The 19,328-nt window shown below is 42.6% G+C and overlaps 1 protein-coding gene across 2 annotated transcripts in view; it reads right to left on the reverse strand.

Annotated features, from left to right (window-relative positions):
• Positions 1 to 1,313: 1,313 nt before the first annotated feature.
• Positions 1,314 to 19,328, reverse strand: part of slx4ip (SLX4 interacting protein) — a 34,214-nt gene continuing 16,199 nt past the window's right edge. For both annotated transcript variants that reach the window (XM_086121661.1, XM_086121660.1), the window contains 4 exons: positions 12,323 to 12,400; positions 11,276 to 11,364; positions 2,363 to 2,469; positions 1,314 to 2,285 (listed from right to left, as the gene is read on the reverse strand). In XM_086121661.1, coding sequence (XP_085977787.1) covers positions 1,523 to 2,285; positions 2,363 to 2,469; positions 11,276 to 11,364; positions 12,323 to 12,400 — 1,037 coding nt within the window. In that variant the 3' untranslated portion in view covers positions 1,314 to 1,522. The remainder of the gene's footprint in view (positions 2,286 to 2,362; positions 2,470 to 11,275; positions 11,365 to 12,322; positions 12,401 to 19,328) is intronic.

Genomic DNA, 19,328 nt, shown 5'->3' on the forward strand with positions numbered 1-19,328 from the left:
AGAGAAACGGATTTTGTAGTGGTCTTATTTTGTTGTAAGACATTACATTACATGCCACTTGTGAATATAATTCCTTAACAACGGTGACTTTGTCAGCTTGATTTAATAAAACCTGTCAGACTCGCAAGCTTGAGAGGGTTTGGGGAGTTTTTACGCTTCTGCAGATTCTTGTTTTAAATGAAATAAAATTAAAGCCAATGCGAGAGATTCTCACCACCTCTTCAGAACAACTTAAAACATAAAAGCGTCAAACACTTGTGTGAATTTCCACTGATCTGATGGTTAGTGTTGGGCAGACTTTCACTGTCAATGCGCTCTGAGCTTCAGGCTTCTGGAACGTGTGAGCGAGACATTGAACAGATCTCGATCATATATCTTGATGGTTGTTTTCCAATGACAAGCGGGCAATTTATGTGTCTGTCAAAGATGGTGGGTTTTTTGGGGGGGGGCAGGGGGGGGGGGTTGCTTTGTTTTTCCCCTGGGAAAAGACGGATTTATCCAGATCATAAAATGTCTGTCCAGTAAAACCAAGAGGTTTATTAAAAGAGTATATTATAGGGTGACTTGTCATCAAGTAGAACGTCGTAAGTTTTCAATTGGGTTAGGAGTGGCAATTGGACTGTCGTTACTTCGAACTCTTTGGAGACGAGTGGCTGTTGACAGATGCTCAGCTGGCACGGACCGTGGAGCTTGATCTCTTGATGGAGTTAGAGTGCCAAACGCTTTGGTACCGCAGCTAATTTTTCAATTGATGGGCACCCAAATAAAAAAAAGAAAAAAAAGAAAACATATAATGCAGTAATAGTGAAAGGTCTGGGCACGTTGTTTGCGATACAGTTTATTTCATGTCTTTGGAATCTTAAGTACAGGAATAAGTATGAATGGGAATCATGTATGAATGAAAATGCTCTTAGAATTAAAAAATAAAATACAATTAAAAAAGAAGAAAAAACAAACGGATGAAATAAATCTGGAAACAGCAATCAATCAAAGCAGAGCTCGAGCAGGGAAAGTGGACAATTTACAGACACATGGGAGCCACAGTACTTCAGGCTAAAAGCCATGACGTACTGCATGGCTCCTGGCTGTCTGAAATCCCCAATCTTTAACACAAAACCCGAGTCTAAACTCCAATTAAGGGTTTTTGACTTTCATTTGCAAGCCTCTCCTGACCACCACTACTTATGGGTGGAGGCGAAGTCTGTTTCAAGTATTTGACAAAACATAACTCAAAACGCTCATGTATCAATTATGTGCTCTGTACTGGATCCGCATGTGCGGCTTTGTGTGAAAAGAATAGTAATTGTAGTAAAAGGCCGTGTGTGTGTGTGTGTGTGTGTGTGTGTGTGTGTGTGTGTGTGTGTGTGTGTGTGTGTGTGTGTGTGTGTGTGTGTGTGTGTGTGTGTGTGTGTGTACAAATGCAAGGGTGGGAGGCAGGCTGGTGGCGAATGACGGGGCTTGACACAATTTTGTTTCGATCTGGATGGCGTCAGGCATTTTTACTGGAGCTCCTCTGTTCCCCTCAGGACCTCTTCAGTCGCCGTAATCTCGAGGTTCTGGGCACATTTTCACTTCCCTCCTCCCCGCCTGTGGATCTGGAACTAATAGAGGAGCCCGAGGATGCAAGCTTGACAGATAGGCCCCTCCGACTTGCGGCCGGCCTGTTTTGGTTCGTCTGTGCTGTGTTATTGCTTGTGAGGGGGAGCCTACGGTCCCGTTTCCCTGGAGTAAGCAGCTCTACTTCCACTGTGGTTTTCTTGCACTCGGAGACTGGGAAAGCCTTGGACTCTGCCTTGGTTTCGTCTAGAGGATGGGGTGGCAGAGGAAGAGGGTCGTGTTCGGATGTTTGCGTGAAGCGTGCACTGGGGTCAGTTTGCATTGTGGCTGGAGGTCTGCGGAGGCCCGTCCTCTTGGCCTTGAGCGGGCGAGGGTCTTCTGAATCGCTGGGTTTACCCCTCTTGCTCCGTCTGGTTCCTGGACTGATTTCATGCGGGCACAAACCCACCGAGGTCATGTTGAGCTTCCTGCTGTCTGGAGAACAACCGGCAGTTTTCCACTGATAGGTCAGGCTTTGGTCTTGAGTCACAGCATTGGAGCATGGTGCCTGTTGCCCGATGTTCTGAGGGGCGGCGCTTCCAGCACTACAGACACTTAGGAATGATCTCGAGTATGAGTGGGGACCATCACATTTGCCGCTTTGGTCTTCAATGCTGGTTCTTTGCTCAATTTGCTGCTCCCCCACAATGGGAACCCGGTGCTCTTGCTGGACATTACAGTTTTGGGCTCTGGACAAGACAAGCAGATACTCGAGCATCCTGTCTGACTGGAGAGGTCGGAAAGTTCTGAATTAGATCATACTTACATCTTTTGAAGCACGGTCTTCTTTATTTTTGTGGCGCAGTTGAAAGACTCTTGGATTTCTCCCTCTTTGGAAAAATATTCGGATCTGCTTTGTTCACTCAGCTCGGTCTAGAGAGGACAAACAGAATCCGTGTAAACAAAAAATATTATCCCTGGCATCCTTGGGAAAGTTTTGGCTCTGCTGCAGACAGCTGTCATCTAGCAGTGTCGGACAACATTCAACAGAACACATTAAAAAAAAAAATCAGAACACAATTAGATCAAGTCAAAGCCCAAAGCCTGTATTGTGAAGGAGTCCATTACATTTGTTGAATTTGAAGCGCCTACATTTCAAATAGTTCACCGTATATTGCCTCCGCGTACACAGCATCAGAGGAAACTAAGATCAAGTCTTCGTGACATAATAATCAGTCACTCATTTCTCGAAGTGATCATATCAAACATGGTTGATTTCATGACCTGTAGTTAAAATGAGCGTGACAACATTGATGAGCACCTGAAACATCGAATTGGTTAAAAAGCCACCACACGTGAAATAAGACATGACTGAAAATAAATAACAGTAATGAAGTACTTGGTGTACTTATAGTTAAATCACTAATTATTAATTTGTGATTCAATGGGTGTGGTTGAGTGTGAAATTTCGAGGTGATTAGAAAGCTCCAGTGCTGAGGTTCAGGGTTCCCGATGAAAAAAAAAAAACAACAACAACAACAAAAAAGCAGATGCTGCCGGGTTGGTAGATAATTCAAATTTATGCTCCGAGGGACACTGTGAATATCTGAAAATGTCACAGTCATGGGAATCGAGCAAACAGACAATATTTAAAATCAGAACCCTTTCAACAAAGGTCAGAAAAGACAAAAAACACATTTGCGGATTCACAATACTCACTGACCCTTCCAATTTTATGTTGATATGATTCTGTGACCTCAAACCCAACGGTTAAAACATTATTTTTCAGATCATTGCTATCCTATAAAGTGGTTGGTAAACTGATTAATCCAAGATGAGAAAAGCCAATGTGGTGAGCTCTGGCTTGGCAAATTGACTCCGCTCTCCAAACGCATCAGAGGAGAAATGATTTGTGACAGTTACAAGCAACGGAGGAAGGAAGACGCAAACTGGAGCATGGAGACAGTGTCCAAAAAAAGATTCTTATTTGTTATATGCTGGACTGAACGTCGAGAACACACAGGCGCAAAAAAAAAAACAAAAGGGACAAAATAATGCAGAATCAAAGTGAAAAGTGTGATTAAGAGGGGAAACTCAGCAAAGGAAAGTTATTTCCCGCGTCTGACAATTGATCTTGCCCACAAACACAAGAATGCTCACACAGGAAGTGTTCCACAGACTATCTTTTGTGTAGAGATTGAGTCACGACGTGTAGGCTGAAGGTCAGTCTTTTACGCTCTTTCTGTTATACACTGTGGGGGGGGGGGGGGGGGGGGCTGCCTTTGGAAAGGGGACAATGACCCAAATACAAACCCATGCCCAGCCAACCCACCAACAACAATTCTGAGAAAAGTGTGGGTGTGGTGTAGTCAGTTGCTTTGCAAAGCCTTGATATGTGCTTTCATCCGTTGCCTATGAATAAACGGCGCTTGAAAATAAACTCGAAAGAAAAATCAACATGAAGCCGATAGGAGGTTCTCTGACAACGATGCCTGTCTGTTCGTGTCGGCGCAACTTCAAAAGAGTGGAAGACGGAAGGAAAGACAAAGATGTTGGATGGAGAGAGAGAGAGAGAGAGAGAGAGAGAGAGAGAGAGAGAGAGAGAGAGAGAGAGAGAGAGAGAGAGAGAGAGAGAGAGAGAGAGAGAGAGAGAGAGAGAGAGAGAGAGAGAGAGAGAGAGAGAGGGGGGGGGGGGGGCGCAGCCCAGTGGACCAGTGGTTAGCGCGTCGACCTCACAATGCAGAGGTACCGGGTTCAATTCCAGCTCCGGCATCCCTGTGTGGAGTTTGCATGTTCTCCCCAGGCTTGCGTGGGTTTTCTCCTGGTACTCCGATTTCCTCCCACATTCCAAAAACATGCATGGCAGGCTGATTGAACAAACGAAATCGTCCCGAGATGTGAGTGTGAGCGTGGATGGTTGTTCGTCTCTATGTGCTTTGCGATTGGCTGTCAACCGGTCCAGGGTGTTCCCCGCTTACTGCCCGAAGACGGCTGGGATAGGCTCCAGCACGCCCCGCGACCCTTGTGAGGATAAAGCGGATCAGAAAATGGATGGATGGATAGAGAGAGAGTGAGAGAGAGAGAGGCAGAAGGATCGAGACAGAAAGTCGGAGAGGGAAAAGGGATGGCCGATGATGGTTCATCACCAGGGGTTTCCAGCAACTGGAGAAGTGGAGGGAAAACAAAAGCAGATAATAATAATAATAATAATAATAATAATAATAATGTGCTTCTACGATGCCATAACAAATGTTCATTTTATTTCTTTTAGTGGGGCTCTTCCACACCCCTGGAGCTTGTTAATTCAAAGAAAACCTAACGAAAGCTTATTTGATGAAGACGACATTAAGCTGGTGAGATGCAAAGGAGGATCCTGTCAAACACACACGCAATGACTCAAGCTCCGTATTGAAATGTTTTAATCTCTCACTCAACTGGACTTTTGAAAAATAAATGATTGCTTTTCATTCACATGCCTATGAGCAGAATTATCATGGCACGGATACAAAAGGCTTAATTTGGCACCAAGAATAAAGATAATAATGAAAAAAGAAGTTTTTTTTCACTGCCGGAGCAGATAACATCTCCTGCAGAGAAGCGAGTCCCACTGACTCCAATCCCTCACCCGAGTGAAGAAGAATGCTCTGTTTGTCTAAGGCTCTAAGCTCACCATATCTCCCCTGCACAAAATCAACCAACGTGCACGGACATGGACTTGGTAAAAACTGAAGACAGATCATAGCGCTTTCAACAAGGAGGTTCGTGGAGACACCCATCTTGGAAGGATTAACGTAAGCCTGCCAGTATGCGCTCGTGTTGTGCAAAACAATCAAGGCAGCCATGTGACACGAAAAACAGGACAGAACCACGTGTCATTCTAGGCCTGCACTTGGCCCAGGTGGATAAGATTGTATGCTCCGGTCCCTTGGGAAAGCTGCAGCGCTGGCTGTTGTGAGACGGGAACAACTGAGGCGTGCTGAGGTGATGAGTAAACACAAAGTCCCGTCCAGAGCGGAGAAGACGTTGCGGAGTTGGAGTTGGGGCGGGGGGTGGACTGAAAACACATCTGCTCTGCCTTTGATCCAAAGTTCTGCAGCCCAGCACGCCACTCACCTCCGCTGCCCACTCTGCGCCAGACTACAAAACAACGGCCACAATCCTAAACACTCGCTCTTCCTTCCCATGCTGCCCTACCCACTGCTGGTGCTGACTCACCATAGGAGCAACTCTTTAAACAGGATTTGAGTGTAGAAAGGTCAAGGGAAACTCTCTTTCCAAAGCCTGTGCCTCAAGCTGCACTTCTGAAAGTGCTTTTACACGACTCCAACAAAATGGACTTCCCTCAAAGACAGGATTGGCTTCGACTCGACACTTTCGGGCATGGCACTCACTCTTAAGTGCTGAAATACTTCTCCGAGGCTGAACCCGGCAACATCACAATTGCTAGTTAACTTTGGCAGCCGTTGTACGACAATGCTACTGCTAAGTGAGGCTGCGTAAAAGAGTCCGAACAACAAAGTACACCTTTTTCTTTGTGTGACAGTGCCTTTCCCTGGAAGTTATCTAGCGTTTATTTACGGCTAAAATAAACTTTGGCTTAAATGTTGGCCAGTTCATGACATCTACAGTACCGCACACTGTAAAAGATCACTGTAAATTGATGGCAATGGTTATTTTTTAAAACAATAGTCTACTAAAAACTCATTATGCTCCTTTGGCCATTTTTTGAACCGAATCATGAAGCATTCCTAAAATGCAGCAGTTGAGAAACTGTTAATGAGTCATCCCAAACATTATTATACAATATTTGTTGCATTGTGGGTCGTATAAAATGCACCTGCACAAATTGCACACACATGATCGGCTCTTTTCTCCGTCTTTCGACATCCTGCTAATTATTTGTTGAGTGGTGTTTTTATTTCACTTTTTTTATTTCAGGGCATGGGATGGGAAAAAATGGAAAGTGATGTTTTTAATTTGTTTGCATTAGCGTACAGAAGAGGCGCACATGCTATTCAGCAGATAAGTAGCACAATTTAGCAGCGCTAACTAACAAACGCTTTCATGGTGAACAATCAGCAAACATGAGGAGTTCACTTTAATTACTACATGTCTAAACGTTTGTCACCCGGTACAATTTCAATCTAAAGTCGCAAGACGAGGCAGTATGAACACTTGAATTCATCCAAAAATTTGATTCTTTCAGTAAAACCCGGGTTTGGTTTATCTATTTCGCAACATGATATCGGACAAAATATCACAACATATCGCAGCAAGAGGAAACAGTCACATTTTTCCAGACACATCACTGGAATAAACCCTGAGCGAGGCACAAAGGCTTATCAGGCACATATCTGTCCAAGAAAACCAGCAATGTTGCCATTAAAAAATAAATCAACAAAAGAATCTGTCTGTAACATATGTTGCCACTTTGCTGAGGCGACTCAAGAGATTTTCAGTGCAAATTCATCGAAGTCAAACGTCAGACTGAAAACACTTCAGACAAATTGAACACAGGGTTACCAAGGCTGCTGTTATTGTTTCATGTGGTGCATATAGTATTTGTTAAATCATCAAATAGAAAAATTGAGGTGTTATGTTGTTGTAACTGTTATTGGTCAACAATGCGTTGATAGAAGTACATTTTTATAGCCAAAAGTATTGGCTTAAAGCATCTGCCTTGACTTGTGGATGGATTTAATGACATTCCAACTATAACCTATAGTTAATACATCAGTCCAACCTAAACTCTTCCCGGAATGTTTTCCATAAGGTTTAGGAGTGCTTCTGGGATTTTTTGGGAGCATTCTACCAGACGTGCATTTGTGAGGTTATCCCAAACATGTTCTAATGGGGTGAGGTCAGGATTCTGTGCAGGCTAGTCAAGATTGTCCACACCAAACTCCCTCCTCCGTGTTTATAATGGACCTTACTTTGTGCACTGCTGAACAGTTGTGTTGGAACAAGAAAGGGGCTATCCACAAACTGTTCCCACTAAAGTGGGATCATAGAATTGTCCAAAATCTATTTGGTAGGCTAAAGGCTTCAGAGTTCCTTTCACTGGTAATGAAGGGCCAATATTCCAGACAATTCCAGGCCACTTCCTGTTCCTGTTGCAAATATGAAGGTGTACTGGGAAGCACCAAATAAATACGAATGAAGTTGTCTAAATCTGAAAAACAATACTGTACACCAGGCATGTCCAGCTCTGGGCCTGGAGGGCCGCCGTCCTGCCTGTTTTCCATCTCTCTCGGCTGCAACACACCTGATTCAGATGATCATCATCCAGCTCTGAAGCTGCATTAGAACATTCCTGATTATTTGAATCAGGTGCGTGTCTCCTGGGAGAGCTGGAAAACAGGCAGGACAGCGGCCCTTGAGGACCGACTTTGGACACCACCACTGTACACCATTGCACAAAGCAAGGTCCGTAAAGAAATACAAAGGGTGTGGTCAGGATAAACTTGACTGGCCTTAAAGTCCTAACCTTAACCTGATACAACATGTGATTTTATTTTTTATTTTTTTGGTATAGTTTACAGTGTAGGCCATAAAAGACGTGTCTTGTTTGACTTACAGACCACTAAAAGACTACCGTATTTCCCGCACTATAAGGCGCACCTAATAGCATTCAATTTTCTCAAAAGCTGATATACAGTATATGGATCAGTATTCAGATTTTTTGGATGCAGTATTTTACATGTTCTGTAAAGCGCTTTGTTGCAGCTGGAGCAATTGTGAAAGCTCTATGTAAATACATCTGTATTGTATTGTATTGTATTCTCTTTAGCACATCTCCATGTAGCGGATGCATAACATAACCGTAGCCACTATTGTAGCTTCTATTCTGTGCGCCTTATAATGCGGTGCACCCTATACAGTATATGAAAACAGTTTTAAAATAGTACTTTTATTCCAAAGTACCTTATAGTGCGGAAAATACGGTATATTAATTTCATACAGCAGGAAAATCAAGCCATACATCAACTCTGTAATATGTTCCTGAATTGTTTTAAATTGAACATTTAAGTTTAACATGGAAACGAGTAATGAAAAACAGCCTGTGGCGTAAACATATTATTGTTTTTATCAACCAAGCACAAGGTCCACCACAGAAATCCGACTCTTTTTCCCATTGTATGTGCCCAAGAAACACAACCTGGCGAGGGGAACGCCATCGACAGCAAGGCCTCCTTGAACTGGAAAAATCGGTTACGCTGAACTTTTCACTGATGACTGTGCTCCACTAAAAATATTACAATCGCCGCTTTGATTGAAGGCCAAACTGCGGAAAGGGCGGAGACATTTCAAAGAGAAACAACAGAAAAAAAGCTCACCGAAAGCAGCGGGCTGTTGGTCATGGAATGTAATGGGAGCGATGTCCATGCTTGATGTGTTTGCCAAGGTGAGAAGATACACCAGCAATTCTCAGACTACACTGGTGAGTTTGGGATCAAATGAGCACCAGCCAAAGCATTGTTGTTCGTAATATGAATGGACAAGAAAGAACTTGAAGGGCTTGTGAGATTGGCAAGAGTACAACACACATTATCCACTCCCAACAGAAAAATACCGTAACCAAACCACATGATATCTCACTTCAGCCAATTGAATGTGCCGAATTCTTCTTTATTAACCGACTGCAATAGGTATTGTATATTCAAAATATACATGACCCTTCATAAGTACCATGTATCATGCAATGCATTATGACGTTTTATGGGGTGAATGGACAGTTTTCTATTACTATGTATATCCATTAATTTATAAATATAAGGGGTTTTTTTTGGTTGTTTTTTTACACGGAGCTGATGTGACTTGCCAAAAAGCTTAGTCGGTTCCGTCAAAACGACATTCTCCCAGATGTGGAATGTGAAAACGATTTTGGGCAAATTCCAGTCTCCTCATGTTATCTCAGCATCCAATGTGAGATTGGTTACCAATAGTTTTGTCTGGCCACTGTGTACGAATGGACGAGGCTCCATTATGTTGTCTCTTGAATCTGTACAACTCTAAAGATTACCGAGGCATGCGAGAGCAAAATGTGCTGCCAAGCTTGGTTTCAGCTGGAGGTCATTGGTGCTCTTGAGTCGAACGGGATAAAAGGCAAAACGCACAGCTATGAACAGAACGTGTACTCTCCTGAAGTGGCCTTTGATGAGCTCGTATACCTCAATCCTATTCTTTCTCTCTCTGTGAACGAAGCTGAAAATGCCCTTGAAAGATTTATTCATAAGGAATAGGGCAAAACCCATGTCAACTGGGGTAAACGTCTCCTGTTTGTGAAATCATTCGATTGCAGTGACCTGTTGCAAGGGAATATTAGGTCATGTACCATCTTTTTGCATCAAAGGATCAGCGTGGTGGCCCTTGGTCAAGACGCGAAACGTTCAACTGGTCGAGCTATGACACCGTTTGATTACGCTGTAGTCACTCCCGCTTTCCTTTGAGTATGCACCTGTGACTATATTCGTGGTTCTCATCAAGTATGGTGCAAGGATGAGATATGACAGTCCAAAAGTGAATTTGAGATTGTTGAATGTCGTCTGTCTACTCCATTGTGTCCGATTGGCGCAGTAGGTACCAAGGCACCATTGCACTGAGCACGCAAATTAAAAATAATACTGAATGGTGAACAATGACCATCATTTGAATAGCGTTACATTGGAGGCACGGTAGATACCAACAAACGATCACTGTTCGCGTTGCAAAATACGCGAACAGTGATTGAAAGGTCACCGTCTTTTGTACCCATCCCGAGTGATGCAGTTTAAGGGTATGAAGGGCTCTTAATTCCATGGGGGTGTTGTCATGTCAAGACGAGGAAGTAGCCGCGCCGGCTATTTTTCACCACTCAAAATACATTCACATGCAAACGACAACAGAAATCTCAGTCAAGTTATTTATTTGATCTCTGCAATATGTCTGCAGTATTGTAAGCAGTGAAATCAGGTGATTGATTGTGAAAAGAAGAAAATAATAACTCTTGCAGTGGGTCAGCGTTTGACCGTCCGATTGGACCATATATTCTGAGACCCACCCATATGATATAAAAATAAAGAAAGAACAAGTGAAATTAGTTGCAGCCTTTTATTTTTCTGCCCAGGAATGTTGATGTTTTTGATTAATAAATATATTATTTTTAAGTATTATTACTATTATTGCGGCCCGGTAGTCCAGTGGTTAGCACGTCGGCTTCACAGTGCAGAGGTACCGGGTTCGATTCCAGCTCCGGCCTCCCTGTGTGGAGTTTGCATGTTCTCCCTGGGCCTGCGTGGGTTTTCTCCGGGTGCTCCGGTTTCCTCCCACATTCCAAAAACATGCGTGGCAGGCTGATTGAACACTCTAAATTGTCCCTAGGTGTGAGTGTGAGCGTGGATGGTTGTTCGTCTCTGTGTGCCCTGCGATTGGCTGGCAACCGATTCAGGGTGTCCCCCGCCTACTGCCCGGAGTCAGCTGGGATAGGCTCCAGCACCCCCCGCGACCCTAGTGAGAATCAAGCGGTTCGGAAGATGAATGAATGAATGAATTATTATTATTCCTTTTTTTCGGCTAAAATTCCGGCTCAGGTGATTGGCAGGAGGGACTTTTTGAAAGAGTCTGACTCCAAATCTCTGTCAACCTCAGCCTCTGTCAAGACCACCATATATAAAGTGAGAGCAACGCTTGGCAACACTTTCTTTTTCAGAATCTTCTGCCAGGCGCCTGGAGGAGGAAATATAGTATAAACAACACTCACTGCGGTTGGGCTTGGTTTTGAACAGTGCATTGCGGCATCCTCTCGACGGCTTGCACACACAACGTAGCGCTCAGGAAACACACGCAATTCTGCAGGCAAGCAAAGTAATAACACAGATCACAATAGTAAATATTGTGGTCTCAGCTTTAATCATAAATCAATGTCAGACAGAAGGAAATGTGGTGGTTGGGACAAAACCATACCAGTGACTTTGCTTCAGAATAAATAGAAGGTGACAGTGTATGTCCATAGCTGAAAAGTTTGATGAGCATGAAATATTAGCTCTCGAGCTACTTTCCATTATTTAAAACAAATTTGCATTGCCACAACGGCATTAGATTTATTGCTTAGAGTTTTAAGTAACAAATGTTGATGTCCTTCATTAAATAGAATAGCAACCTCAAGTCTGGTTGTTTTAAACAAGTACCAGCGAATTTAAAATGTGCCAAAATATTTTGTATGTAAAAATATCTGCCACATTACTTGTCTTGCAGTACAATTGGCTGAACAGACTTATATAATGGCCGAGGAAATATTTTAAATGGCCTGAAAATAATGTACCGGTACATCATTGTGCGACAACCTCTGACCCCAGAAGACTGACTAATTTGATGTGTAACAGACCTGCTGACAAAGCCATCATCTCATTGTGCAGCAGGTTAGTACTGTCTTAACATCTCCTCCCCGAGGGATCGGATTTTAACTTTGCTGACAGGAAGAGAACTGTGTTGGTCCCATGAAAAGGTGGCTAAGGGTCACAGAAACTACACGGGCCATGGAGCTACATTTCAACTGCACTCCTAGACAATTTCTCTCACTCTCCGATTCACAGTGGCCTCTCACGGGAACCACTTAATGTCTGCTGGTTCCCAACAACACCCAGAGCAGGTAGAGGCAAGACATAAAAATAAGTGAGGGGGAGAAACATCAACATGGAGAGTCCAAATGGCTTTGGTCTTTCTGTGGGAAATTTGGCTCAACATGAGTCATTGAAAACTCCATTTCTGATTCAGTGGAAATAGATTTGAAAACAAATAGGTCACATACCACCATGGTGCGGCTTGACGATACATCGAAGGTTGGAGTGGCGCTTTAGAAAATTGGCGATGAGGTTGAAATTTTTCCCTACAAAGAAAAAAACAAAACAAGGATGAATTTCAACGTGAGTCAGAGGGTTTCTTCCGACAGATGGAGTAAATATGGAAAACCTGTGGCGTTTACGATGCAGTACATTATCTGCGGTTGACTGGACATAACTGCTTGACTGAATAGAATAAGCAGTTCAGAACATGAATGAATGTATGAATTCTTCCTCCAATGAAACTCAGCCTCCAGAACTGAACACAAACGAAGGGATGTCCTTTTCCCCTTTGAGACTTGCAGAAACAACATATAGCAATAGCCGTATTGCAGCTGCTCAGGTCCCAAAATGGCCCAACCCCTAACTAAAAATTGTAATCACTTCAGATCACATTTATATATTTTTACCTTCATTTGTTACCCATAACTTGGTCAACAACATTTACTCAATTTGATAAAGGCATAAAACCGCTTCCGTTAGGCTAGAAATTATTGTTCAAGCAAAAGTGCATTAGACAAGATAAAGATGGTCTAAAATCAATGCATGCAGTGATCTTCACCACTCCACTTCTAAATTATTTTCGGGGATCATTCCACCCCATCAATAACCACCCCGCAGCCCAGAACCATTCTCAAATAATGACTGAAAGCTTTTGTTTTCCTATAAAATGACCTCAGCGGTAGGCATGATCTTAGAAACCTTTTCCAGGGCCTCAGCTTTATTTTTCATGGAATGGTCCTCATGGTATGTAAGATGTGCTGGGTAGACACAGTGGCCTGTTTCCTAATGTGGTAGGAATTTGTTGACTAAATGCAAGGGCCCAGCTAACGCGCGATACAGTCCTTCTTTGTAAACTAGTCAACAGTTCTGAATAGCCAAGTGAGCCGGCTCATCTCACGGGAAAGCCAAAGTACTTGAGGAAGTTCAGTGAGTTTTACTTCCTTGTCCTGTCTTTCCTCCTTTGTGTTTGTATATTTAATCAAGCACAATCTACCCTCGCTCGTCACGAGGGACAGCGACTCATGGGACAGTCCGTGCATAGTAAATATCCTCAGCGAATAGTATGATGGCCATTTGAAATGCCTTGGAAGATACAGTAGATATATATATATATATATATTCATTCATTCATCCATTTTCCCAACGGCTTTATCCTCAATAGGGTCACGGGGGTGCTGGAGCCTATCCCAGCCGTCATCGGGCAGCAGGCGGGGGACACCCTGAACCGGTTGCCAGCCAATCGCAGGGCACACAGAAACGAACAACCATCCACGCTCACGCTCACGCTCACGCTCACGCTCACGCTCACACCTCGGGACAATTTGGAGTGTTCAATCAACCTACGATGCATGTTTTTTGGAATGTGGGAGGAAACCGGAGGAGCCGGAGAAAACCCAAGTAAGCACAGGGAGAACATGCAAGCTCTACACAGGGAGGCCGGAGCTGGAATTGAACCCGGTACCTCTGCACTGTGTAGTCGACGTGCTAACCACTCAACTACAGGGCGGCAGATATATCATATATATGAGAGAGAGAGAGATCGACATACATATACACACACACACACACATAGTGCATGTGGGGATGGACTACAGTTGAAAATCAACACTGTGGCATTTAACTTTAAATGAAAGGTGTGTTTTTTGGAAAGCATTCAGCCTTCAAGGAGAAGTCACAATCACTCATGGCTCATCTGCTTTTTTTGAGGTTTGCAAGGCGAGAGGTGATTACTAGTTACCTGGGCCCTGATTAAACGTAATGTCATTTTCAGTTGAAAGCAAGTGGCAAAGCGGCCGCCACTTGAGATGTATTTAAAAAAACTGGTTAGGTTCTGCTTAGTTCATATTCCGCAAATATTCCGTTTTTAGACTCGTCGGGCCACATAGAACATGTACCGGTACAGTCATTTTTAAGAAAATGTTTCGCTTGACTTCACCTATAAGGCTCGATACGTTTTGTATCTTGGGGTCAAAGACAGTTGTCTTAGTCTCAGAAAGCGGGTTTCTTTCCTCTCAACCATATAAGTCACTGGAAACAAGCCTTCACTATTAGCAATAAATAAATAACTACATTTGATCCTCAGTCAAAAAAAAAGAGGCCCTTGTGGTGTTGAGCATGAATCTGTTTGACAGCAGCCAAGCCAGAACAGGAAAGCGTGAAGATGCATGTTTGACTATTTCCCGTTTTCTTTTTTATCTGATCTGAATTGCAGCACAAACCCTCTAATTATCATCTTCAAAAAAGGGGGAAAAAAAGCCATCTGTGATTCTGTGCATCACGGTGAGCAATTACACAGATAGCGAGCCATAAAACTGCCACAGGCGTACAGTTACATCCACTGTCTAGTGATAAATGGCAGCTTTATCCTTTCGCTTTATTCATAATGACTCAGTATAGCTGTTTAACAATACCAGGGAATAATAAACAATGGCATTTCTATTTTGCACATTTCCTGACAGCTCGACCCTACTCATCTTGTTTCCTCCGCAAACGTCATTTTAAAATGACAAGCCTCCACATTTTCATGAAAAGTCATTTAGATTTGAATTGGGAATGAGAGTGTGCAATTGGAAAAAAAACTTCGCTATTTTCAGAGTTAACTTTACTGATAGTAACTGTGGTACTAATCACAGTCATAGCTTATCTGGTGACACAATGAAACATCCCTGATTCAAAGGGATAAGCAAACAACAACAATAAAGTAGATTTAACAACTCAGTCCACCATTAGACAGAAAAGAGTAATTGCTGTTGAATAGGTTTTTGTTTTCCCCATGAGACAGTCGAGAACACATGTCAAGCTTCTCCTTACTGGAATGTTTCTGATCCCTTAGAAGTTTTAGGACAACTTATGCCTGGGGGCCAAACTCAATTTGGACAGCTCAGTCAAGAGTTATGAACATAAAATATGATCCCCCACAGACAGAATAATATTTCCTTCCTTAATTAAGATAAAATCCCCCCACAACATCTTTCAAAGACATGTCGAGAAAGATAATTGTAACACTGAATGTGCAATTGTGTGAACTGATAACAAACAAAAATGCACTTGAACTGAAAATGGATAGGAACCATAGTTCAATGATGAATTGTCAAGCAATGTGGGTGATTTGGAAATCAAAATATTCCTGTAAAATGACTGAGCTGTATTTTATCCTTTCTCGGTCTTGCATTCATTATCCCACCAAACTAAATTATGACCTGCTGAGTAAGCGCTATTACCGTGCCCGAAAAACAGCTGGGGCGTCAAGGTGGGGGCTACAATAAAACAAGGGAATGGCACCTTTATATCCATTTTTACAGCAGTGGTTGAATAGATGATGCTGAATAATAATACTAATAAGATGATTACATGATCTTACTGGCAATATAAATGGCATAGAGTAAATGTTAAATTGTGTTTTCCCTTGGGGTATTGGTCGAAGTCCTTATGCAGCCATTCTCAGTTTTTGCTTTTGATGGTGGTGGGGAGCTGATATAAGATAGCAAATCAGCAGGCGCCTATTCACCATTCTGGATCTCAATTCTGCCGGAATGCAGATTTATATATCTTTGTAATGTTTCCCTGCCCATAAAGGCAACAGCGACCATTCCAGCTCAAGTTCCCTTGCACATTTATGGCCTCCTATGTTTTTATAAGCTTTCATTTAATCCATTCGTTTTATGTTGAGTTCTACGACTATTCTCATCGCATTCCCTGGTGGCTTGAATTTGCCAATTCCCAGGACAAGTTTGACAGCGATGTCTGGACACAGAGTTGGGAACCAGCGAAACAGCGTGGCCCGAGACATCAGCTGTTCCTCCAACTTCATAACGCTCTGCACATCACAGAGTTGCTTTTGGCCCTCTGCCCAGGTTCTCTCATGCTTAGCTTACATTCATGTTTTTCTCCCACAAACAGTTTCCTGGTGCCTCCTCTTGACAATGTGAGGTCCCGGTCTGTGGCAACTGTAGCCCACAGTGGTGAAGAACACAAAAATGCAGAGCATAGACTGGTTCATTTGTACTTGATTCACGAAACGATAGAGTTGTTTAATTCTTTTGAAAGCCTGCACACAACAATATTATGCTGGTTTAATCAAACTGTAAGCAAGTCATCAAGCCATGTTTCCAGCAATGTGGTAGATCATGTCGTAACCACTTGTCTGGAGAGACTCCTGCCACGGTATAATATGTCACAGGGCAAATACTGCAAGTCCACACACACACACCCACACACACACGCACACACACAAACAAGCGCACACCCCTCCAGCTTTCACCACTTCCTTGAAAGACAATGAGAGGAAAGAAAAGTTAACAACCAAAAGAAAAAGAGACTGATGAGGGTAATAAAATGAAACGGACATACTGTAAGACAGAGGCCCTCAAACTTGGGCAAAAGCAAGGGGCGGGCTCAAACGTCATTTGTTTCGGTCATGTCCTGATTCATTTGAGCGCAGTCTCAGCATACCCTTCATGTCACCACCCTCATTCCTGCCAGGTCCTGTTGCAGCTCCGACTTATTGGGTGGCTGTTATGTGGTTTAATCATAAAACGAGGTGTGGCATTTTTAAAGGTTCTTTTAGTTGACGGTTTGTCCTCTGCTTTGAGCCAAGTATGGTGTAAGTGGTCATTTGTGACACACCTATGTGGGCACATCTTATGATCTACATAAAGCGCCCGTCAAATGGCAGGATTTGTCCTTCTCTTGCCCTAGTGACTGTTGGCAAATTTGGGTGGGGTCAGTGGCATAAATATTTTGAAGTGCTGCAAGATACAATTGCACCAACAATTAGTCTGACTCGGAGCACACATTATTTTAAGTTCAACATGCCCTGAGATGGTGGCAACAGCAATGTGAATGCTAGTCAGAAAATAGCATAGGTATCATGCTTAACTTTCAGGGTCTTTGTGTTGGCTATGAGTTTCCTAAACTTAATGTAAATAAACATGGCGTGTCTCTTGAGTCAGTGAAATCTGGTTGGCACGTATTCTACTAGCCATATACGTAAATACTGGACTAAATACTACTTCAAAAATGCTTAAGAGCCAATGTGGATGGTGAAAGTTCGTAAACTTGGCAAAAGGTTGGTCATAGTAGCAATGCCAACGGATAAAAGAAAAACATGATTATTTGCAAGGAAGCAACTACGTGCTGTGAATAATATGTTTGAACGATTGCTCGTGTCGAACTGGAGACAAAACAAACCAGTAAAATGTTTCCTATGGGTCGAGAAAATGCGCTTGGCTGGCAACCAGTTCAGGGTGTCCCCCGCCTAATGCCCAAAGACAGCTGAGATCGGCTCCAGCATGCCCGCGACCCTCGTGAGGATAACTGGATTAGAAAATGGATGGATGGATGGATGGATGATTCGATTAGATAAGGTTCGACTCAGTTTGAGAGAGGATGATGCAATGTTCTTGTAGAAAGAAGATCATTTTACAACATGAATTAACTTGTCAGTAGTATAAACGTAGCGGCAATCACTCTCAAAACACATCCTGGAAGGCTTACTCTGTAGTCATGCCTTGCTGAGATTGGATGCCTTTCAGTTTTTTGCTTCTTAACCCCAATAAAACGACGATGTTGACCATTGGCCCTGCTCATCAGTGGCACCTATTGAGTTAAAGACACTCTGAGTCTTCATAAAAGTACAACCACAGTACTAAAGGTATGACCCAAAACGATTTAGAAAAAAATCTCGGTGTTATATTTGACTCGACTCTCTCTTTCCAAATGATAATTAAAGAAATCAATCACATTGTGTTTTGTTTGTTTTTTTCTTAATCGCAAAGATCTGTTCCATTCTATCGACTAATGATGCAGAAATCATAACTCATAAGTTCGTTATGTCGCGCCTCGATTATTTTAACGTATTACTGTCTGGTCCTCCCACATTTGGCATTAAAAGCCTGCAGTTAGTGCAAAATGCTGCAGCTAGACTGAATGATGAGAATGTTGGATCATATTACTTCAATACTAGGGCAACTTACGTTGGCTTCTGGTTCACTTGAGATGCGCTCTCAAGGTCTTGTTACTCATCGATTAATATATGACACGGCTGAGCACCTTCTAATCTTGTTGACTTAGTGGGACACTGAAGGTTCTGTCCCCAAACATTCATTCACAACACGTCTTTTTGTGATCCTGAGAGCCAAAAAGCAGGTTCAAGAGGTTTTTTTTATCTTCGAGCTCAAGTGCTCTGGAATGACCAGGCAGACTACAAACGTATTTACCGTATTTTCCGCACTAAAAGGCGCACTGGATTATGAGGCGCACCTTCAATAAATGGCCTATTTTGTAATTTTTTTTTCATATATTGGCCGTACTGGATTATAAGGCGCAATCTACACTGCATCAACTAGACGGAGCTATGATCCTTCCGTTCGACTCGAGAGGCGTTCATGATCGCCTCCGAAAAACGTAAATTAACGATTACTTCAATGAAACTACGAAAATTGAAAATAATGTATCAAAACAGAAAATCAAGCGAGGAAATCACAAAATAAATTCTATAGCCCCCCTACAGAATTTATTTTGGCATTTCCTTGAGCGTAGCTTCAACAGAACAATCAGATGTTGTCTTGTCTGTTTAAGAGGGAGGAAATTTCATCTGTGCAGTAACATACAGCACATTTGACAATAAAGTTGTACTTGACTTGAGATGTCAGTAAAATGTAGGAGACTGGATTCTCTCAGAAGTGTTTGTTATTTATTCCTTTGTTGTGTACTGTATTCACAAAAGAGGAAATCACAAAATAAATTCTATAGCCCTGCTACAGAATTTATTTCCTCCCTTGATCTTCTGTTTTGATGCGTTACTTTCAATTTTCGTAGTTTCATTGAAGGAAACGTTAATTTACGTTTTTCAGAGGTGGTCATGAACGCCACTCGAGTTGAACGGAAGAAGAGAAGGCACGGAGATGGACAAAGACGTACCTGTATTTATTGAGACTGTGAAAACCATGAAATACAATACAATACAATACA

Source organism: Hippocampus guttulatus, chromosome 10 (assembly GCF_054856545.1).
Source record: "Hippocampus guttulatus isolate MCC_2025c chromosome 10, RoL_Hgut_1.0, whole genome shotgun sequence".
Lineage (NCBI taxonomy): Eukaryota > Metazoa > Chordata > Actinopteri > Syngnathiformes > Syngnathidae > Hippocampus > Hippocampus guttulatus.